The sequence below is a fragment of the Pogona vitticeps genome, chromosome 3, assembly GCF_051106095.1.
Source record: "Pogona vitticeps strain Pit_001003342236 chromosome 3, PviZW2.1, whole genome shotgun sequence".
Lineage (NCBI taxonomy): Eukaryota > Metazoa > Chordata > Lepidosauria > Squamata > Agamidae > Pogona > Pogona vitticeps.
The window spans coordinates 108,998,317-109,022,134 of NC_135785.1; the positions used below are offsets into that span (position 1 = coordinate 108,998,317).

Genomic DNA, 23,818 nt, shown 5'->3' on the forward strand with positions numbered 1-23,818 from the left:
CAGAAAACATAAGGCTTTTTGTGTTGTTTTCTGTTCTAACATTTAAAACCTAGAATGTTGGAGAGCTAAGATATTTTAAGCATAATGTCTAACAGAAGGACTACATTTTTTCTAAAGTTCCTGCCATACCAGAATATAACTCCCAGTGCTATTGTGGGAACAGGCAGGGATTCATCGGGGAAGCTTTAGCCTCATGGCATTTTTCTCTCAGGAAAAGCTTTACCTACTAAGTTCTAGCTGTCCTGCAGTTATATCTGTGGGTCTCTTCTGTCACTCTCCCATCACCAAGAGGCAATAGCTGCAGGACAGCGAGACCTTAGAAGGTGAACGTTTTCCTTACAGAAAATGCCACAAAACTCCGTTGTTGAAGACCCCAGGATGGCTCCGTGCCACTGTAGAACAGAGAACAAGCCAACCATAGCAAAGTACTTCAGCCTCTGGCATTGACGTGACGGTGTCCTTAAGGGGTAGCTTTGCTCCCGACACCATCTGCATTTTCAGAAATACTTTGTAATAAAGGTGAGCTGTTGACTCCCACATTGGTGGTTGTTGACGTTCCTTTTCTTCAATTTCAAAAACATGTTATTCTTTTATCCCAAAAAGGGTATTTATTCCCCAGCCTCTATCTCCCTCTCTCAAATTAACCTGCCTGTTTCTGGTCAGGTTCTCCTCTCTCACCCCCCCTTCCGTGTGCCCACTTGAACGCAGTGTGACTCAGGGGCAAACCCTCATCTTGGTTGGGGTGATGCCAGCTGTGCGAGGAGCAGTGGGAGAAAAATAGAATCACATCCGCTTCTCCGGGAAAGAAATCAGATCATCTTTCAGGTGCCACAAGTGTTTTGTTTTGCCGTTTTGTGTAATCTGGCCAGGCTCCCCACCCCACCCCCACCCCGCCAAAAAAAAGAAAACACTGTGAAACAGGGTCAGTCCATCCAGCCACGTGTCCCCTAAGCAACATCTTTGCACCTCCGGGTGTACTTAATCCGATTAAAAGCTGGTGATAAGAGCCGCTGGAGGGCGGAATTCTGTCGGAAACCTTTCTTCCCCCCATACCAATGGAACTCACGTGCTGATTCTCGCTTTCTCACTCCAGGAGCAATTTCCAAAAAGTGATGCCCTGTGGCGCTGCCGGCACAGACTGGGAAAGAATCAACTGTTGTAGAGCTCGGAAAATGTGCAATTTTATTGCCATGTGAGCCTTGAGGAATCAAAAGTCACTTCCCCTGATAGTGTGAGTGAGGTGTCGATACAGGGCAAATACATGCATCTACCACTTTCTCATCCCTGAGCTGGGTACCAGAATTGAAACTGCTGAGATTGTAAGCTCCTCGGGACAGGGACCCGCCACACGCATGTATGTATTTAAGCGAGGGCTAGTCTGCACAAAGCTCAACCGCACCTCTCATCCTTCCTGCAGATGGAAGCAAAGATGCCAATATTCCCAAGTACTTTTCATTGACAGACGAGTAGACCTTTCCCAGGGTCTGACTCCCAAAGGTGCCTTGGGGTTCCCCTGAATTTGATGGACTCCTCGTCTCCCAACGCCTTTGAAGTGGAATAAACTCCACTCACCGACTGCCTGTTTAATAGGAGCAGATGAACGGCTCCTTGCCCCGGACCTTAGTGAGTGAGGAATCAAATACCTTTTGAGACTTTGGAATTGTAACTATTTATGTCTTTAACGTAAGAAAGAGTTACATTTCCAAGGTCTCAAAAGGGATTTGATTCCTATTTGTCACTAAGTTACCGATTACTATAGAAATCTGAAACCCCTGCAAATAACGGCCACGCAGTTGTTCTTTGGGAGAGATCAATTTTAATGTAAAGAGCATTTGGCTTCTTTCTCCCTTATTTTCACTTTTTGTGGCCCTAACCATCCTGTTGGTCGCCCATGTTTACTAAGAAGTTCATAGTGAGTACCTTACCTTAAACGCCTGCCCCCCTCCCCCCACCACTATTCAGAAAGGGGAGGGTCATGGGGGAAGGGCCATCTCAGCCTGCCAGGGCGGAGGCCTATAAAGGACCTCGCCCCTTGAGCAATGTTACCTACTCAAGAGGAAGACTTTCCTGTGAAGATCCTCCTGGCTCTCTGAGAAAAAACCGGCCTCGGCTTCGCTTCCAAAATGAGTACTCCTCAGAAAAGATGTACGAAGAAGAGCAAAGAAGGTACCCTCTTTTCTTATGACTTAAATCCTGTTCGAATGGGGGGGGGCTGATGGGGTTGGTGGTCAGTATTTAACAGGTTGAATCAGGTATGGAAGATTAAAAAAACAAAAATTCTCCTGGCTTGTCTAGCAAAGTTAACACCCGCCAGTGAGGTAGAAAGAACCTCCGGCAAGTTTTCAGTTGGTATATTTTTATTTGCTGCTTTTCATTTGACTCATTGAACACCCATGGTCGAACCAAGAGGTTTAAGTTTACTCTAGGAAGTAAAATATGGCTGTAAATCTTGATAATTTCAGAAATGCATATGGATCGTCTCTAGGCAAACCCTGGGCACGGTGGGGAATGGAACAGCCAAAGAGGCCTAAAGCAGAAAACTACCCTAAGAAGGCAGGTTGCCTTCAATGGCCGGGGAATGGTCCCTTTCCACACGCAAACCCACGAAAATCATTCTCCAAGGGGCAAGAGGTGGGGAGGCGATGGTTCATGGGGTCCCTTCCCCAGTAGGGGGTTCAGGAGGGGCATCCTTTCCAAGCAAACCTCCCAGTAGGGGATTTCGAAGCACATTCCGCTGCAGAAAGCATAGCCTCCGAAGTGTCTCCTGCCACCGGACTTTGTGGCCGAGTCGGGAGTGCATTTCCTGGAAGGGAAAAGCCCAACCAGCCCTTTCTGAAAGGCACCGGAGGACGATCCAGGAGAAACTTCCCTGGAGATGATCTTCACTCCACAGGATGCCCTGCAGCTGGGATGGAGGCCGGAGACAGCGGACAGAGCCGGAGCCCCAGAAGGGAGATGGGTAGTGATGGAGGGGAGTTGAGTGAAAGGTGCAGATGATTCCTCGTGGTTTGAACTGGGGCTGCTGACGAGGAGACAGGGGCGCCTCTGGCTAGCTGCATTCTGCCCGGGCTGCCCCCACCCTTTCTGAACACAGAGGCACAGCAGGACAAGCCAGCCTTCACGCCTGCGTCTCCTTCCCTCTCCCTTCCCTGCAGGATCAGCCCCTCCAGCAGCACGACCCGTGTCTCAGCGGAGGACCCGGACCAAATATGAGCCACAACACGTGGCCTTCCTGAAACAGGTCTACACCCGGTTCCCCTACCCTGGATTCCCGTTGCTGGAAGAGCTGGCGAAGGTTTTGAAAGTGGACAGTGGGCGTCTGCAGGTAAGGCTCCTTCAGCTCTGCCTTCCGGGAGCGGGGAGCAGGGGTGTCTCACAGGGGCTGGGAAGGGCCCCACCTTGGGGGTGGAGTGGGAGAGGGCGCAGAGCACCCGGGATCTCCTCAGCCCCGACCCAAATGGCCGGGGAAGGGCCTCCCGGTGGCTTCCGCACCCTTCTTCCCTTGGGCTCCTCCAGATGGCTGAAAAGGCAGGGGGATGAGGAAGGAGGGAGAGCTCTGGACCACTTTTCTCAAGCTCCTTCCAAAAAAGAGATGCCTTTGGGTCTTTGCTGGGTTGGTTCTGGTACAGGGTTCAGGTTTGGGAGCGCCCCTAAAAGGAAAGGGTGTTCTGAGAGGAAGCTGGGTGCCGGGGATGCATGGTGGAAGATTTCCAGTCTTCTCTTTGTGAGGAGCACTTTCAGGTTAAACAGAGACGCTTTCTCAGATGGTCTTTACCCCTGTCATTGCCTGTTTATATTTTTAAAAAAACACCACTTCTTCCAGTTGCAGCTCTACTCCTCATTTATGGCTCAGGCATCATATTCCATCCCTCTAAAATCCATGGCCAACCATCATGGCTTTGATTGCTTGGAAGAAAGTATCTGTTTTTTCAGTCATATAATGGCCCTTTTTGTTGGTGTTGTTGCATGCTTTATGAGCACACACTCAGAGAGAAAACCACTAATCTAGATCAGGGTTCTTTCCATAGAAGGAATGAGGTTCAGAATGGATCCAACACATGCATATGTCTCTCTTGCATTTTGAATACCTGTTTGCTAAACATGGATTTGGGAGTTCTAGATATACAGAGTATGCAATCTCTGTATCGAGAGAAGGTCAACTTTTTCTTCCTTTCCTTTCTCCTGTCTTAGGTTTGGTTTCAGAACCGAAGGGCGAGGGATGAGAAGCGGAAAAGGAAGCAGGCTCTTCTCCCCAAGGACCCCCGCCCACAGAAGAATCCAGCCCTTCCACCTCAGGGGCCTGAAGTCCAACCCGACAGCAGTGGGAGCAACTGGACGCTCGGTTGGGGGCAGCAGACTCAGGTCCCTCAGATGCCCCATCGACACGGGAGCTCTACAGAGGAATTAACAGCCTACACTCTAGAGGGCTCTTCTATGGTGAGTCCTGCAGCTGGAGGCACTAATGCCTATCTATGGGATGGTGGGCTTCTTGTCTATAGCCATCCGCAGGATTCTGGCAACACTCCTGTTAATGACTGTTACTCTGAGGAAGTGGGACAGCGATTAACTGTGGATGGGCAGGCCTTTCTAGGCCATCAGCAGCTCTGTGTCCCCACAGACCCCAGGGACTTTTGGCAGCAGAGTGCCAGGAGGCAGCCCGTTTCTGCCCTTTCTGCCCGGTGCTGAGGCACAGGAAGGAAGGCTGTCCAGCAGCAGCTGCAATGCAACAGCCTGGGGCTCCATCAGTTCCCCTCCACTCCGTTCCTGATCAAAAAAGGAAGCCTTTGGTCTTCAGGATGCGAGTTCTAGTAAAGGGTCCACTTGCCTGCCGATGCTGGGCTTCCTCATGGACTCACGTAATTACTTCTGAATGCTAGTTTTCTGATCAGGACAGGAGCCTTCCTACCCTCTTGGTAAAGGAGAAAAAGGCAGGAAGGGGGATGAGGGTCACCCCTTGAAGGTAAAGTGGGATTTCCCAAAGAAGAATGTCTGCTCTGGCTCCTCAAAGGCTAAGCCGTTTCTTAAAGTATCAGCTGCTGTGGAACCCAACCGTATCCTTCCACTCAGATGGGTTTTTTCAGGGGCCACGAGCATCTTTCCAGCATCAGATAAAAATAGCTAATTTTGTATGGTAATACAAAAGGGGAACACCCTACAAACTTTGTGGAGTTAGTCTTCCCAGCTTTCCTCCTTAAGGGGATTGGTAATTAATATGTCTTTGATGTGATGGACAGGGTTAGTCCTGGGCCAAACTCCAGTGCTATTTCCACTAACAGCAGGATTTGCGTAATAACACATTTCACCTCTTCCTAATGGAGTGCATAGGGTGGTCCTTTACAGCCTTCCATCTGGGTAGTGGACCAGTGCATGTTAACGTGTATGTTGTTGGGCAGACTTGCCACAAAAGAATCACAGGTACCAAGAGACCATATACGTTAGTTGTGCCTTGACCCGATTGAGAAGACATTGGAAGGGCATGCAAATTCTGTCTAGGAAGAATGCCAACTTTTTTCCCTTTCCATCCCTTCTGTCTTAGGTTTGCTTTCAGACCTGGAGAGCAAGGCGTCTGATGCCCCAGAGAAGGAGGAGGCAAAATGCACCACCTGATGACCCTTCTTCACAAAACACGTTCCTCAACAATCACTTCTGGCCTAATGAGGAGATCTGGCAGAATGCAGGAGTTCCAGCACAGAGGCCTGGAAACCGGCTAAGCTGCCCTGGGAGAAACGGGACGCCCAGTTGGGGGCAGCAGCCTCAGGGTTATCAAGAGACCTGTGTGCAAACTGAGAACATCTCTTATGGGACAGGACAAGCAGCTTCCTCTGCAGACAATTTCCAGGTGGGCCCTGCAGCTGGAGGCACACAGGCTGGTGCATGGGATGGTGGATCCCTTTATAACCATTCCCAGCTCCCGGTTTCTGACTATGCCCCTGCCAACGGCTGCTACGCTGAGGGGAATGGACTGTGGCTGCAGGGAAATGAACAGCTGAGAATGCAGGCCTTTCCTCCTCAGCAAAACTCTGCTCCTGGAGGCCCTATGGACTCTTTATTGACTGCAGCTGGAGGCTCACAGCCTGGTGCATGGGATGGTGGAACCCTTTATAACCATTCCCAGCTCCCGGTTTCTGACTATGCCCCTGCCAACGGCTGCTACGCTGAGGGGAATGGACTGTGGCTGCAGGGAAATGAACAGCTGAGAATGCAGGCCTTTCCTCCTCAGCAAAACTCTGCTCCTGGAGGCCCAATGGACTCTTTATTGACTGCAGCTGGAGGCACACAGGCTGGTGCAGGGGATGGTGGACCCCTTTATAACCATTCCCAGCTCCCGGTTTCTGACTATGCCCCTGCCAACAGCTGCTACACTGAGGGGAACGGACTGCGGCTGCATGGAAATGAACAGCTGAGAATGCAGGTCTTCCCTCCTCAGCAAAACTCTGCTCCTGGAGGCCCTGTGGACTCTTTATTGACTCCCCAGAGAAGTTCTTTCAGTGGGGAAAGCAGCAGTACGGCATACTGGGGTTCCACCAGTGACCTCAGTTCCTGCTCTACCCACCATAGTCAGTAGCTGCACAGAGACAGATCTCTCCCTTCCAGGCTAATCCCCCAGAGTGGTCTGGGCTGGATGGTTATCAAGACCCCTTCCAAAAGGGACATTGCCCTCATTTCCTTCCACATGACTCTGCCTTGGAGCACGTGATCATGCCGTCTGTTTATTCCTCAATAAAGTTTCTTCTTATTAAATGGGTGCCTGTGATTTTTGTCTTCCCATTTCTTTCTCGTGCACCTCGGCATAGGGGTGCACTTTGCCATGGTGAGAGGAAAGATGCTTGATTAGGGAAGTTTTTGGTCCAAAGTGGGAAGTGGCTCTTCTCTGCCCAAGATCTGCCGAGAGGAGCTTGAACAAAGTGTTGATGTGGTTTTGATACAGCAAGAAATTTCTGGGAGAAGAATTTCTTATGAAGGTTTTAACAGGGTTCTTGCTTGAGCAGCTCCCTAGGATTCCACCTGCATGTTTGTGTGAACATCTAAGGGGATGAGAAGGTGCCTTTAACCTTTGGATTCTGCAAGGGTGAATATCTATATCTGAGTCAGGATCAGCCTGCCTCTATCTTGCCTGTACCACACATCTCATGTACCAGCATGTTTTGACAAGTCACTCTCGCCTCCCCCCCCCCCGTCTGGCTTAGAAGTAACTAATTATAAGGAAAGAATTGATTGAATTAACTACTTTTGCCAAATAAAAAGGTATAGCTATATCATGAAAACAGGTGCGGGGCTTATGTCATTTGTTTTAGAGTGTAACCGCAACTGATTTTACTTACTGCAATAGTTACAAAGGTATGCTGGCTTTCTACTTGAGGTAAATTATGCATTGGTGCACAGTTGTTTGAGACATCCAAAAAAGGTACTACTGAAGCAGTTGTCATGCCACCTGGAGGATTTGGGGGAGTTATTAAACAATGTGATTTTTAAAAACAGTGGATAACTTTTAAAGTTACATTTTGAACAATTATTCGCTCAGTGACTTCTGAATGATCTAAAAAGGAAGACCTCTGCAGGGTTGAAAGCTAGCTTCTTTTTCTGATATCTCCCCAACCTTTACTTGATGGTGTGTAAGAATTACACACCCTTCTTTTCTTTTTTGGAAGGCTTTAACTAAGGCGCAAGAGGTGCAAAGCAGAAGAAAACCCTCTGTAATTGAAAGAATTATGAATTATGGCACCTTTAAAACCAACAGAGGTCTTTCAATGTGAGTTTTGGTGGATTACAAACCCCGTTCATTAGAAACAGGTAGCCTCATAATTAGGCTACAGGTTTACATTCAAAAAGGACTCAGCAGGGGGACCTGGAGCAACAGGTCCCCCTGCAGTTAACATAAGTAAAGGGTTTTCAAAATGACAATGGGATTGTTAAAGTCAGTAATGATCAGTGAAAATGCTGTTGTCACAGACAGCCTGTTAACCACTATCAGATGGTTTTCAAAGTTATTTCAAAGAAGAGAACATTTGACTTACATGAATTCAGAATATCCAGCTACCTAGCCATCCATCTCTCTATGAGATGCTAAGAATCCTTTTTCCTCACTTAATATTTCTGGCATACATTGGAATCTGTGAATACAGGCCAGTTCACGATTTCTCTACCTCTCTCTGTCTCCAGCGTTCCTGTTTCTTTTCTCTGCAACAATTGGCCTGAGTTCTGTAAAAGAATGGCCTAGGAAGATGACCGTCCTTCAGCAGGGGTCATACTAAAAGATGAACAATCATCTCCTCCAGACAAATCCTAAACACAAAGGAGAAAGACTAACACAATAATCTTTTGAATTCTCCTGAATTGGAAGAAGGCTAATCCACGATAGCTCCCCCTCAAATATATGTGTTACCTTCATACAGGCTTCAATACTTTGATTTTTTTTCTTTAGGAAAAACAACTCTTTTTTGTTTAACAAAACACACACCTATGAAGAACATCTAATATTGGCTGTGTGTGTGCGGCTTCACACTGCACACCACTTTGACTCATATTGCACATACCGCCCCCCCAAAAAAACCCACCGCACACTATTTTTGTGATGGCAGGGACTAGAGGGGTTTTGCCCAGCCCTGCTCCCCACATTTCCTCCAGCTCCTGGGAGACGAAGAATAACATATCCAGTGAAAAACACGACACCATAATAGAAAGAGGAGCATCGCTAGCACCCTCTCCTTTTCGTTTTAGGGGAGGAGGAGCGCAGGTTGGGAGTGGGGCAGGTCTCTGGGGAGCTGGTCCAAAGAGCCTACTTTCCTGTAGCTACAAAGATATTAGAGAGAAGTTTAGGGAGGAGAAATGCAGTGAAGGATAAGCTGGGTGTTCGATGGGCTGCCTGCCTGATGAGATCACTCCATCCCCCACTGACTAGAGGCAAGGGGGGGGTTGTATTCAGATCATATATGTATTTAAATGGCATGTGTGTGAGAGAGTGAGACCTCCAGATGTGAATGAAGAAACCTCATGACTGCATTTTGAGATGTTTAAAGCCAATGAGATCAAACATCTTCTGACCTAAGTCTGAACCCAGTTCTTAGGCCCATCTGGAGCAAGCCCATTGAATTCATGTTCACACCTATTGGAACTCACTTTTCAGCAAATTCATTCAGCTGGCCAATTCTTGTTGGGAGCAGCTGGTGGGTATAGGCCATCATGTTTAGTTTGGCCCCGATTCTGAAAAAGGTAACCTATGGCTGTTCTTACATAAAATTGATATTGTGGTTTATTGCCTGTCTCTGTCCCACTCAGAAACTCTTTCATATAAAACTCATTAGCCTTTCCAGTGGAAAAAAATATATGCCTGAAGCAAACTTCTGCAGAACCCTCCAAATTGAACTTCTAAGCCTTTTAAGGGGGGGGGTGTTCAGTTAAATCTAGATATTTGGATGCACAACAATATCTGCCTAGAAGAGAAAAATCACAGAACTCCCTGTGCATGAAGCACAAAACTGCTTAGCATAGAAGGTACTTATTGCAGAAAGCAGGCTGACTGGATGATAACCGGCAGTGAAGGATAAGCCGGCTGTGTGTTGGGCTGCCTACCTGATGAGATCATTCCATCCCCCACTGACTAGAGGCATTGGGGGGGTTGCATTCAGATCATATATGTATTTAAATGGCATGTGTGTGTGTGTCAGAGAGAGAGACCTCCAGATCTGAATGAAGAAGCCTCATGACTGCATTTTGAGATGATTAAAGCCGATGGGATCAAACATCTTCTGACCTAAGTCTGAACCCAGTTCTTAGGCCCATCTGGAGCAAGCCCATTGAATTCATGTTCACACCTATTGGAACTCACTTTCCAGCAAATTCATTCAGCTGACAATTCTTATTGGGACCAACTGGTGGGTATAGGCCATCATGTTTAGTTTGGCCCCAATTCTGAAAAAAAGCTTGTCTATGGCTGTTCTTACCTAAAATTGACATTCTGGTTTATTGTCTGTCTGTGTCCCACTCATAAACTCTTTTGAATGAAACTCATTAGCCTTCCAATGGAAACAATGGATGCCTGAAGCAAAGTTCTGTAGAACTTTCCAGCTTGAACTTCTAAGCCTCAGGAGAAGTTAGCCCATTTTATGATGAATGGAGACAGGAGGATGTATGGAATGACCAACAAAAAACCGAAGGCAGTCAACCATCTTTGAAATCTTATGTTTTATCTTGTTCCTTTTGACCCTATAACTTTTGCCTTTTGATCATTAAAGAAAACTCTTTCTTAAAGAATCTCAGCTGCTTTTTGAATCCTCTGGGGTGTGGTCAGCCATTCTGGTAGGTCTTTGTGGAGACATGGCTGCTGCAAGATGATTGTGAAAGCAAGGCTGCCTTTGAAATGCTAATTTTCATGGGATGTTGAAGGAGGACTAAGCCAGTTCTGTCAGAAAACCGGAATGGATTCTGGTGGGATGGGTACTAGACATGTGCTCAACAATATTAGTCTGGAACAGTGAATCATAGAATGCCCTGTGTATGAAATAGAGGGAAATACCTTTTGTAAAAAAAAAAGTGATTTGGACTAATTTTGGTGTTAGACTCTTATCCTGAACTATCCATCAGTGTTGGACTGAAGAGAAATTTGGAAAGAGAAGAACCACCACCACCTTGAACTCCTTTATGGCACAGTGTATAATAAATGTAATTTATAAAGAAAGTAATCATAAATACATTTCTCAAGAGCTGTTCGAATAATATGCAGAGATTGCCTGTCAGGATTGTTTTAATTTCACTTTATATATATATAAAAAAAGAATTCCAAAGAATCGGGTAGAATAGCATCTCAGGAAAAAGAAGAGCCCTAATCAATTTTATACCCTCTTATTTTAGAAATGAGCCCCACTGGGGCAGACTTAAAAACAAAACCACAGCATTCAGTTCTGTGGAGTTATTCTGGCTATAAGAACAGTCCTATTCAAGCCAAGTAGGAACTGCTTCTTTCTAATATCCTCTCCAACCCTAAATCAAAAATATGGGCCAGTTAGATGTGTGCTAGTTTTGTGGATCACTAATCTGGGGTTTGGCCTGCCTAACGAAGTGTGAACTGAAGCACAGCAGGGAGCTTTGTAGAATGTGAGCCTGTCATTCTGATCTGGTCACTCGTGCCCTTTCAACGGCTGCCAAATAAACCCGTTCTGCTTATCGGCTGCTAAATGGCACAATCCCCTGGCATCAGGTCCTTTTCTTCTACGGAAAGGGACAAACATGGAGGAGGTCCCTAGCCACCTTTCAATCACCCAGCCCTTCTACCAGTTGAATACCAGACAATCAATGGCATAGGGGTTATTTGGGGCAGGGCAGAGAAAGAGAAAGAGAGAGGGGTTTACATTCATCCAGACACACTAGAGAAGAGCACATTTCCTGCCTTGGATTATAATTCCCAGGCTCTCAGAGCTAGCATGACCACTGACCAGGGTGTCTGGTGGAATCTGGAAACTCTAATCTTAAAAAGCCGCTTCCCTGAGCTCTGAGGCACAGCCTGAATCCACCACCCATTGTAATGCAATGACGATCCTTTGCAGCCTTAAAAACATAACAAAGGAGTAACTGCTAGATCCCTCCTCCTTTTTCCCCCTTCTTTAGCCAAGATGTCTGTACCTAGTGACTGAAGGTTGTCAGCAGACGGGGAGGAGCTTCTAAGATAACAATGTGTATTAGTCGTGGAACATGAGGAGAAGAAGAATGGTGGGTGACTCAGAGGTTTTGTGGGGGGTCAAGTAGACTTAAAGTGAGTCAAACGTTTAAAGAAGAGGCAAGTGTGGCCAAAAGTCTCTATGCCTTCAGTCATTCAGCTTAGTATGCTTTATGCCAGCCTCATTTAAAAAGAATTGTCTTTCCTGTCTAACCACTGCCTGAATCTACTTGGGTAGGGGAAACAGACGGAATCCAGCCCTTCAGTTAGGAAGAGGACACCAGAAGTATGGAGGTTTGCGTTTACTGGACGAGTCCCAGAATGTTCTTGACAGCTATCCTGTCTGAAGACTTCTGCGACCTGCGATCCTAAAACACAAATTGACACACTTCCAGAAAACACACAATCGTGTCTTTTTGTGGGGTTCCTGTATTCTCTTCAGAACTCCTTAATAGTTCTCAGAGAAAAAAATAATTGTTGGCAGAGTGGCTTGGAAAGCGTAAGAGGGGTATCTGCCTAAAGCACAAGGACACAGACAATGTTCTTAGGGCAGCACTACAAAATCAACAGGTTCACGAGTTAAAGCAGGTTCTCCAACCCTTGAGTCAATCAGTGTTGAGCAATCCTTTCCTCACCTCTTTCCTGAAGAAAACCATCGAGGTATGAGCAAGGGAAGCCGGCTTTTAAGGAGAAGACAGACTGCGGCTTCTCTATGCAGCCGCCATCTTCACCGACAATTTTTTCAGAAAGGTTTTTTGCTGTATTGGTGCAAAGACCCCTTTCTTCCCCAGCCCTTGTTTCTGACTGTGTTCTGTCTCAGCTATTCATCCTGAACATAAGAGGTTTCTCTGAACTATTTTAGCTCATGCCCATTTGTTACCTATATTTCAGAGCAACAACATCGTCCACCCAGGTCTTAATTACCAAAGGAATTGATCCTAGAAACAGTGGAACGACCACCAGTTGACAAAGGGGTGTGTGTGAAATAAATCATCCCCATTCAGAAGGATATGGCACTATCAGCTTGGAAGTCAGCAAAACAATCCTAACCATGGGAGGCTTAAAGGGGATACTTTTGGTAGGTGTCTCGAAAAACCCTTACCAAGCTGAAGTTCTCTCTTAACATCTGTACAGGACTTAAATATTGGAGTCAAGGCTAGATTTCTTGCAGACAAACAAGACTTGGTTCCTTCAAGAATTCCTGGCACTTTCCTGGAGAACATCTACCTCCTTGTTACAACTAGAGACTAAGCTCCCATCTCTCCAGACACTTCAAGGCATCTGTTTTGTGTGACTCTTAGATGTGAAGGAAGGAAGCCTGCCCAAATAATGTTTTGTGGAGCAATGTGCAAGGTGTACATTCCCATTCTTGGCTGGTTTTGTCACAACCTGAGTTCAACGAAAAACCACCATGTTTTATAAAGAAGAATTTGCATCAGTGATGAAATTTTTCAGGTAGAGTCCACTTAGATTATAGGTGCCAACCAATCTCAGAGTTTTCACCTATGTTCAGACTTTTAAAAAGAAGACCTAAATTGGGAGAATTTCCTTTGGAAGACTGGTGGTGGAGGAATTTGTTGTCCAAAACGGTAACATTTCTAGCATCTACAGTAGATCAGATCTAATTTCCAACAGTATCTTCAGGATTAGACTTGAACTGCCCTTAGAGGAAGATTCATTGCCCTTTATTTTCAAGCAATGCCTTCAGTGTATTGGGAGTGAATTTGAAACAGGGCCATCTTTGCACAATAGGCAAACACTGATGACCTTAAGGAGATCAAAGAAATAATGTACCAGCTTCTAGCATGCCCCATTTATAGGAACCCTAGGGTTGCCTTTGTAGAGGATCTTTTGAAATCAAGAACTGGTTAAACACCAGCTGACATTATTTGCTCTTCTTTGCTGGTTAGAGGAAATCCATCACAAATAACTTCACTATCTTTGCATTAACAGGTCCGAAAAATTTCTTGAATTTTTTAAAAGATATCTGCAGTGGGTTGCAAAACAGATCACTTGTTGTAGATAGTTTTGTGCCTGAGAAACTCTTATGCAAAACATCACCATTTCACAAAATATCACAATGTCACAAAACAAAGTGGTTGCTTGCCACTCTTTTCTAGTAAGACACAAGGGAAGGGAGCCTGGAAGAGATGAGAAACATGCGGAAAACCTGATCAATCTGCAGACTTCAGGTCTTGAGGTATTTCAAGTTGAATGCCTTTGTTTGCATTAGGAAGAAGGGGTTAATATAGCCTCTGTTTGCATGCAGTCCAAACTAATTCAAAAGTAAACATAGCTACTTTCCCACATGTTATGCTCTTTTGCAATAAAACACCTAGTGTGGTGTTTTTAAGAAAAGCAAACAAAAGTCAACAACTAGGCATTACCTTTATTGAAACCAACAGAAATCGCACATTACACAAGTGCTGATTATTCCAAAATGCTTTCAAGACCGCCTGCAACATAATATAAAAACAAAGTACAATTTTTAAAAATGGCCAAAATCGTGCTGCACGACTCTTCTGGTCCTTCCTGGAGGGGGCCATCTCGCCTGCTAAGATCATCCAAGTGGGACTGGTACATCCACCAAAGCTGTCAGACAAGAGGAGTCTCTAGTCCCAGGATGTGAAAATTATACTGTGTGCTTTATTCCAAATTAAAACCCCTATATGTTTCAGCTTAGCCTTTTCAGCCTACTTCCAGGGCTACAGTATATTATATTAAAACAAAACAGGAAAAAACATTTCTAACATCATTTGTTCTAGGGACAATATTTTAAGCATGACATGCAGTTAAATAAAATAAAAAATCATTACATTTTATCGTGAGGCTATCAAAACACATACCATGAATGTTAGCTATATTCAGACAGGCTTTTTGTTTTTTAGGTCTGAGTCCAGCTCCTTTTGAATGAGTGATGCCAAGGGGCAGGAGGGGAACATTTTTATGCACAAACAACTCCCTTGCTGTGTTCCAAGGCCAGGCCAGTCAGCCTGAAACTGTTGAAACACTAATTCCAGGGATGTGAGGGTGTTTTTCAGCCGGGAGTTGGGACCCTGAATTGTTAAAAAAAAAAGGTACCCGAGAAATGTAATTAAATAGAATAAAATATATAAAAATAAAAAGCAATGATCCCTCTTTTCACAATGAAAACTTTCATCTGAGGCTTGTGATTTTGCGAGAGATTGATGGCAAGCCACTGACAAATCATAAAGCACACACACGTGCACAGGACTATGGGCTCTGTCTATTAAATGGGGCTATTTATGGATTCATGCCTCAAGGTTTTTAGTTTGTTTTCACCTCTAGTGTGATTTGAAATGGATCCCATGTGGAAATCACAGGGAAGCATAAGAGTCTTTATTTTGGATCCATGGTTTTCTACCTTTGAACAGAGGGACGCAGATGTGGTGTACAGTTTGACTGTGGTTTCGCAAGAATCACATGTAAAGTTCATCCAGATCCATGACATGTCCTGCTGTGGATCTGTTCGTTGTGCCCTGATGAAGGATCTGTGATTATTGTGATAACATCAGCAGCAATTACAGTACAAGAGAGCCACTGAAAAGTCCTGTGGCATCTCTACCTCTGGCAAGTCCATGAACTTGCATTAGACACATCTATGTGATAAGTGTGTGTCTGTCAGTGTACTTGACACACTGTGTGTGAGTGGGAGTCTACCTGACAGTTTGCTCCTCTTCTGAAACCCTAGCATGTCCCATGTGCCAATCCCAGGGCAAAGTCTCCCGCCTGATGCTTGGCTGGTCCTTAAAGATGAGCCTTAGCGGTAAACCCAACCCTGACAGGGATCTCTGGCAGTCTTGTCTGTTCGGTCAGCGACGCCATCCGCCATCGTCCCTCAGCTTAGCCGAGTTAACCATTTCATTGTTGGATGATCGCCCTGCGCTGCTGTGCTTTGCTAGGAGTTCAGACCACTTAAGCTGAAGGACAAAGCCTGCCTTAGGTATGACCCTAATATCTTGCCTTTCATTCACTCATTCATTTACATCCCAGGTTTGGGGCAGCTCCATTCTCCACCCCCCACCCTCCACTCGGTCTCTGCAAATGGCGGCGAGATTTCCAAAAGCACTTATTTCCCTTTTCTTTTGAAAAAGATGCCTCGACTTGCGAAAGCGTGTGAGCAATGTTAATCCTCGCCTGACCCCGCCCCTGCCCGCGGGGCCCCTATCTCGTGGGCTTGACAAACCTACTAAGAGGGAACGGGGAGCCCCCCAACCTTTCTTCTGAAAGCAAAAAAAGGGATCATGTGAGCAGAAAACAAGTCTTCCTCGCCTTATGCCGTTTTCTGTCTCATCTCTTGAAAATACGACTGCAATCTTTTATACTGTAACAACGCAAACGCACCTTTGTAGAAGAGCGAACGCAAAGAGTGCTTAGCAGCTTGTTCAGAACTGATATCGGGTTTTTCCCCCATAGGAGGAATTAATCACTTCAGCAAAGAGGGACGGGTGGGCAGGATCTGCATGCCTGGGGTTACAGAGGTTCATGTGATCCTTGAATGTTTCAGCAGCTATAGAGGTTTACTAGGTGTAAAACGGAGCTTGCTCCCAAGTCAGTGCCTACGTGTTTAGCAGCTGGGCTACAGAAAGAAGCAAACTCCCTTTTATTCCTGCCTCCATGAGACGTTTAGTCAGAAGGAGAGCCTAGGTGTCGGGATGTTGAAAAATTTAAAGAGTCTTTATTCTCCTTTTAAGATGCCCAACGCATTTGGGCACACAGCCTTCTTCAGGCGCAAGTTTTAAGAACAGAAATAAATAATTTATAACCAACAGGCTCAGGCCAACCATAACTGTATATAACTAATGCTCCTTTGTATTGACACGGAGAGCAATGTACCAATAAATATGCATTCCTTTTCTTCCTATGAATTCTTCACAGCAATATTTCTATGTTTCTGATAGTAATAGTCTGTTAGTATACATTTATGACAACATACATGATACATGTCAAGGTTTAAGAACTGAAACTTCATTGGCGCATTTGGTTTGGAACCAACCCTAAATACTACAGTTACAAGAAGAGCAATATGCAGTTATTGGTAACTAGAAACATGTTGTTGAGTTGTTAGCCTGTGATAGTATTGAAGGCACTTCAGTACTAAGTCTGCCATCACGTGTTTCTGTTTTTCCTACCTTGTTAGAGATCAATAAGGAATTAATTACAAGTAATTTACATTTTGCTACTAATTCACTGGAAACTAGAAGGGTCCTGATCCTGCAGACCGGGGCTGAGAGTTTCAAGTTTCTTTCACTGTTTTCTTTTTAAGGAGGTTGATGAAAAGCTTGGCGTGTTTGGTGCAAACTATCAGGGATGTAGAAACTAGGAACTTCCTTGGGAATTAATTCCCACTGAGTTCTGAGGCACTTGCTTCATATTTCAGGACATCCTTCCATTGTAACTGTTCTTTGCATGATTTCATTTACGCTTTGCGCTCATGCCTTTGTAGAGCTTGGAAGACGTGCAATTTTATAGCCGTGGCAGACTTGAGGGATCAAAAGCCACTTTCCCCCGATAGACTGAGGTGTCAATGCATGGCAGATACATGCTTCTAAATGTTTTTGTTTTTTTTTTTCATATTTGGCTTTCTCATCCAGCTCTCTGCCACCATTTCTACAGCTGAGGTAATAAAACTCCTTGGGATAGGGAGAAACCCAATACGTATATTTATTAAATTCCACCAGTGTGAGTGTGACATTTGCAGTGAACCAAAGAGGTGAGGGAAGACTTGCCTGTCCAATACCACAGGCAGGGTTGGGGGGTGGGGGGGTTCCTATCGCAGCTTTCCAAGAGCTGGCCTATCACGTCTGATAGGGGAGGGTCGCGGGGCAGGAGCCGACACAGCCTGCCAGAGCAGAAGACTATATAAAGGATCTCTGCCCTTGAGCGATACCTACTCGAGAGGAAAATTCTCCCTTGAATATCTGCTTGCTTGCTGAGAAGATTCTGCATCGCCTTCGCCTTCAAAATGAATCCTTCTCAGAAAAGGTTTATGAAGAAAAGCAAAAAGGGTAAGAACGAACCCCTTTTCTCATGAGTTAAAATCCCTTTTGAGAAGCTTCCCTGGGGCTGAACTCCACTCCAGGGGACCCGCTTGGATCTCCCTTCAGCTACGAGGGAGGCCTGAGACAGCGAGCAGGTTCGGAGCGCCGGGAGGGAGGGGTGGTGATGGAGGGGGGTCGAGTTAGAAGCGCAGGTTCTTCCTCGCAGTTTGAAACGGGGCTCCTCACGAGGAGGTAGGCTGGCCACGAGCCAGCATCATTCTGCCCTGTGCTTCCTCCACCCATCTCTAGCACAGAGGCACAGTGGGAGGAGCCGGCCTTCACTGGTGGTTCTCCTTCCCTCTCCCTTCCCTGCAGGATCGGCCCCTCTGGCAGAAGCAGAAGCACCCGTGTCTCAACGGAGGACCCGCACCAAATACGAGCCGCACCAGGTGGCCGTCTTGAAGAAGGTCTACGCCCGGGCTGCTGGAAGAGCTTGGAAAGGCCCTGGGCCTTGACAAGGACCGCCTGCAGGTAAGGCTCCTTCAGCTCTGCCTTCCGGGAGTGGGGAGCGGGGTGTGTGTCTCAGAGCGGCTGGGAAGGGCCCCACCTTCGGGGAGGGGGAGAGTTGCCTGACCGAGGCGCCGTTCCCCTCCTCGAGGGCACAGAGCACCCGGGATCTCCTCAGCCCGGACCCAAATGGCCAGGGAAGTGCCTCCCAGTCGCTTCCGCACCCTTCCTCCCTTGGGCTCCTCCAGATTGCTGAAAAGGCAGGGGGACCGGGAAGGAGGGTTCGAAGGCTTCCTCCAAAAAAGAGATGTCTTTGAATCTTTGCTGGGTTGGTTCTGGTACAGGGTTCGGGTTTGGGAGCGCCCCTAAAAGGAAAGGGTGTTCTGAGAGGAAGCTGGGTGCCGGGGATGCATGGTGGAAAATTTCCAGTCTTCTCTTTCTGAGGAGCACTTTCAGGTTAAACAGAGACGCTTTCTCTGTTGGTCTTTACCCCTGTCATTGCCTGTTTATACATATATAGATAAAACACCACTTCTTCCAGTTGCTGCTCTTCTCCTCATTCATGACTCAGCCATCATATTCCATCCCTCTAAATCCCATGGCCAACCATCATGGATTTGATTGCTTACAAGAAAGTAACTTCTTTTAACTCATATAATGGCCCCTTTTCTTCGTTTTGTTGCATGCTTTATGAGAGCACACTCAGAGAGAGAACCACTAGCCTGGATCCGGGTTCTTTTCATTCCAGCAATGAGTTTCAGGATGGCTCCCTACAGATTCATGTATCTCTCTTGCATTTGAGTTCCTGTTTGCTAAACAAGGATTTGGGAGTTCTAGATATAGAGAGTATGCAATCTTTGTCTAGAGAGAAGGTCAACTTTTTCTTCCTTTTCTTCCTCCTGTCTTAGGTTTGGTTTCAGAACCGAAGGGCGAGGCATGAGAAGCGGAAAAGGAAGCAAGCTCTTCCCGCCAAGGACCCCTGCCCACAAAACTGTCTCCTGGCCAGCGAGATGGGGAAGAATCCAGCCCTCCCACCTCAGGGGCCTGAAATCCAACCCGGCTGCAGTGGGAGCCACTGGACGCTCGGTTGGGGGCAGCAGCCTCAGGGTCCTCCGATGCCCCATCCACAGGAAAGCTGTGCACAAGTGTTGAACTTCCCCTGTGGGACAGAACAAGCAGCCTCTTCTATAGAGTGCTCTTCCATGGTGGGTCCTGCAGCGGGAGGCACTCAGGCCCATCTATGGGATGGCTATGACGGACTCGTCTATAGCCATCTGCAGCATTCTGGCAGCACTCCAGTTGATCACTGTTCCTCTGAGGAAGTGGGACGGTGGAGGCATGAAAACAGAGAACCGGACAGGCAGGCCTTTCCAGGCCATCAGCAACTCTGTGTCCCCACAGACCCCAGGGACCTTTGGCAGCAGAGTGCCTGGAGCAGCCTGTTTCTGCCAGGTGCTGAGGCACAGGAAGGAAGGCTGTCCAGCAGCAGCTGCAATGCAACAGCCTGGGGCTCCCCCAGTTCCCCTCCACTCAGTTCCTCCTCCACCACCTCACCGTGGTCAGTCGCCACCTACGGACTCTTCTCTCCCTTCCAGGCCAGTCCCTCTGACCACTTCCAACAGCCCCCACCAAATGATTGGAATGGACAGGACCCCCATTTGCGTCCAGATTATTTTCCTCCTTGGAGCACTTGTTGATGTTGTTTGGTGTGTTTTTCAATAAAGTTAATTTATTCTTAAATTGGTTTATCTGTGGCTTTTGTCTTGATATTCTCTTCTTGCGCCCTTAGCACAGGCAGGCCCCTTGCCACTGTGGAGGAGGAAGGCACTCGATCAGGGAGGCTTTTGTCTGATCTTTGCAGTCTTTCCACAACCTTTCTTTTCAGGCAGACTCTAACAGTATGAATATAATGTATATTTGTTTTTTTAAAAAAAATAATTGATCAAATTATTGTTTTTATTTATCTGTTTTAACAATGTAAGCCACCTTGGGTCCTTTTATGGAGAAAGGCACGGTAAAAAAAATATTTTAAAACAAAAACTCAACATAACAATGTGTGCTGCTTGTATACCTCCCAATAGCACTTAAACCACTCTCTGGGTGGTTTACAATTTTTAAATCATATTATAATCATTGCATAACGCCACGCCCCCGTGAGCTGGTTACTAGCCCTGAGCCGGCTAGTTGAGCCTCTTGGGAGAAAACTCAGATCCTGAGCAGAGTCATGACTGTAGCACTGCAGTTTTGCCTGTGCACCATGAGGTGAAATGGATCAATCGGACTGGTAGGTAGACAGAAAGATAAATATTTGGGAAGGCTGTTCTCCTCCCAAATGTCTGGGAGGAGCTTGAGCAAAGTGTAGGTGAGAATATCTAAAGCTTGAAAGTTCTAGGAGGAAATGTTCTTCTGAAGGTTTTCCCTGGACCCTTGCTCCGCAGCTTTTCCCTTCCTCGGGGCTCCACCTGCATGTTTGGGTGAGAAGCGGGTTTTTCTCAGCGAGCCAGGCGGATCTTCAGGGGAAAGTCTTCCTCGCGAGTAGATCTGCCCAACAGCTGAGGTCCCTTCCACTCAGCTCCCCTTCCCCCTCCTTCACCTTTAGGTGTTCAGGGCGAGCAAGAGAGACCCAGCCCTGCTCTTTGCAGGCTTCGAGGCTCCCCACCCACCCCCCAGTCTTGTGCCAGGGCAACTCGTCCGCCCTCTCTTTGGAGAGATGCAGAGGCTGAAACCCAGTTTCTGCTCCTGGTTGCCTTCATTCAGGGATGTTGTTTCCATGGGCAGGGGGAGGCAGGGGTGGGTTAAGGGCAACAATGATCCGAATAAGGTGCTTTCAGTGGGTGGGAGGGAGATGTTCTGGATCACAACCCGCTGGGATCTGAAGAAAAGGGCTTGTCCCAGAAAGTCTCATCGCCCTTGGGGTGCCAGGCCACCCTTAATGAAGTGGGGGATCCGGAAACAGCAGGCGCCCTAAACTGGGCACCCAGGGAGAGCCTCTTACGGTTTTAGACTTCTTCTTCTTCACACCTGTTAAGATATTTCGATCCAAAGTTCATTGGCAGGATGGGACTGAGCCCTCGGTTGTGGGTCCAGAGAGTCAAAAATCCTAACCAGAAAAAAGACGCACCAATGATTTTATTTGCCCCATCTGTTTGACACCAGGGGAGCCTGATCCTGCAAAGCTCTACTTAAAAAACTGCTAGTAGAGACAGCGCAATTGTTGAAGTAAATGCTGTGATTCTATCACCATACAGGAAATGCAGCTACTCAAGGTAGTCTTTTTTAAAAAAAATTAATAACCTTGAATCGAAATTGATAAACGGGGGGGGGGGGGGGGGGCTTTTGAATTCATAACTTTGAAATTCGCCTCTAATTAAAAAGTCACTATTTGGAGAAGTTTGGAGCTCATTTAACTTATTTACAGCAGCTCCACTGGCTGACAATCCATTGCTAGGCACAATTGAAAGTGCTGGTTTCAACCGATGGCTACCAAAAAAGAGAAGATCTCCCTTGATGAGATTGCGAGGTTATAAAATCATCATCAAAAGTCTTGGAAGTCACGAGGAGAAAGAATCTTCTCCCTCGCTAGTTCCAAACTGGGAAAATCTCCTGCCCTACGGGTATGTTGGCCCCCTTTCTGTTGTCCTTCCGCAGGCTGGCCTTTTCTCAATAATTACCTACCTAATAGGCTTTTTTAAATAGCATGGGTTGTGTTTTTCTTGTGTGTCTATTTTAATGTCTTTTTAGAATAGTTTGAAACTATTTTTATTCACTGGTTTTATATCTCCTATCCGTTTAATTCTTTTAAAAGAATTTAATTTTCTTCGACTTTTAAAATGGTTTCTTTTAGTATCATAAGCTGCTCTTGAGGGGCCAGATGGAATACAAGCATTTGAAATAACTAATTAATAACAGAAAACGAAGAAGAAAGAGTCGGAAAAGGTGGTCTCAGAGGAGGAAGAGGAACAGAAGCATAAGCTGGCTCTCCCAGCACATACTTTACTGCACATCTCAGGAACCTTTCTATGTATATATTAGAATCTCTCCCTCAAATCTAGATATTTTGTTCGTTGTCATAATCTTTGATTCCTCTGTAGATGCCACCTAAGGGGTTTTACTGTAGGTATTATTTTTTATGGAAGTAGCTTCAATTGAGCTACTATTTCATGTGTCCTCTGTTCTCCAGCGCCATGAGGGTGTCTTCAACCAGATGGTGAAAGCTGAACAGCTCTGAGGAAAAACACACTCTTCTTTTCTTATGTTTTCCGGAGGGCATTAACTAAGGCGCAAGGAGTGCAAAGCAGAAGAAAACTTTGTGTAACTGAAGGAAAATAAACATACGTTTATAATGTCTAACAAAAATAAGAACAAAATATCTGTGGCACCTTTAAAACCAACAGACATCTTTCAGTGTGAGTTTTGGTGCATTACAAACCCCCTCATTAGACTTGAGCGGGAGGGTGAGACCAAAACGTACAGGATGCAAGCAGCGAGTGCAGGAGGTCTGAGTCTTTTTAAAAAGAAATAGATAATGACTATCTATGATGGCCCTACTTCACGAGTAAATTTGACTCTCCCCCCCCCCTCCATCATGGGTCTTTAATTGCAGGTCCAATTCAAAGCAGCAAATGGAAACGAAATGGTGGGAAACTGTTCCCAGTTTCCTTTCAGTTCTCGTTTTGCTGGATTTTCCAGGAGATACTCAACACGGGAAAAACCTGTCAAAAGAGATCCTGTCAAAAGAGATTCCTTCTTCCCTTGTTTGCTTTTGCTCGTAGGCCATTCCCAAGGAGAATCCATTTTATCCAACCTTTTCTTGATGGTGTGTAAGAATTACACACCCTCTTTTCTTTTGTTTTTGGGAGGCTTTAACTAAGGCGCAAGGGGTGCAAAGTAGAAGAAAACCCAATGTAACTGAAAGAAAATAAAGATAGGTTTGTAATCTGTAACAAAAAGAACTAAACATTTGTGGCACCTTTAAAACCAACAGAGGTCTTTCAGTGTGAGTTTTGGTGGATTACAATCCCCCTCATTAGAAACAGGTAGCCTCATAATTAGGCTACAGGTTTACATTCACAAAGGACTCAGCAGGGGGGCCTGGAGCAAGGGAGGTGGGAAGAGAAGGGGTGGCAGTTAACATAAGTAAAGGGTTTTCTAAATGACAATGGGATTGTTGAGGTCAGTAACGATCAGTGAAAATGCTGATGTCATAGACAGCCTGTTAACCACTATCAGATGGTTTTCAAAGTTATTTCAAAGAAGAGAACATTTGAGTTACATGAATTCAGAATATCCAGCTGGCTAGCCATCCATCTTTCTATGAGATGCTAAGAATCCTTTTTCCTCACTTAATATTTCTGGCATACATTGGAATCTGTGAACATAGGCCAGTTCACTATTTCTCTACCTCTCTCTATCTCTAGCTTTCCTGTTTCTTTTCTCTGCAACAAGTGGTCTGAGTTCTGTAAAAGAATGGCCTAGGAAGATAACCGTCCTTCGGCAGGGGTCATCTTAAAAGATGAACAACCATCTCCTCCGGACACATCCAAATGTCAAAGGAGCAAGACTAACACAATAATCTTTTGGATTCTCCTGAATTGGAAGAAGGCTAATCCCCTATAGCTGCCTCTCAAATATATGTGTTAGCTTCATGCAGGCTTCAATA

At 45.9% G+C, this 23,818-nt stretch overlaps 1 protein-coding gene across 1 annotated transcript; it reads left to right on the forward strand.

Annotated features, from left to right (window-relative positions):
• Window positions 1-803: 803 nt before the first annotated feature.
• LOC144588356 (uncharacterized) lies at window positions 804-7,731 on the forward strand. The gene is made up of 4 exons (XM_078391042.1): window positions 804-2,166; window positions 3,156-3,325; window positions 4,192-4,437; window positions 5,537-7,731. Exons 1-4 carry the CDS (start codon window positions 2,124-2,126, stop codon window positions 6,563-6,565), a joined length of 1,488 nt encoding a protein of 495 aa, XP_078247168.1. The 5' UTR covers window positions 804-2,123; the 3' UTR covers window positions 6,566-7,731.
• The last annotated feature ends 16,087 nt before the right edge of the window (window positions 7,732-23,818 follow it).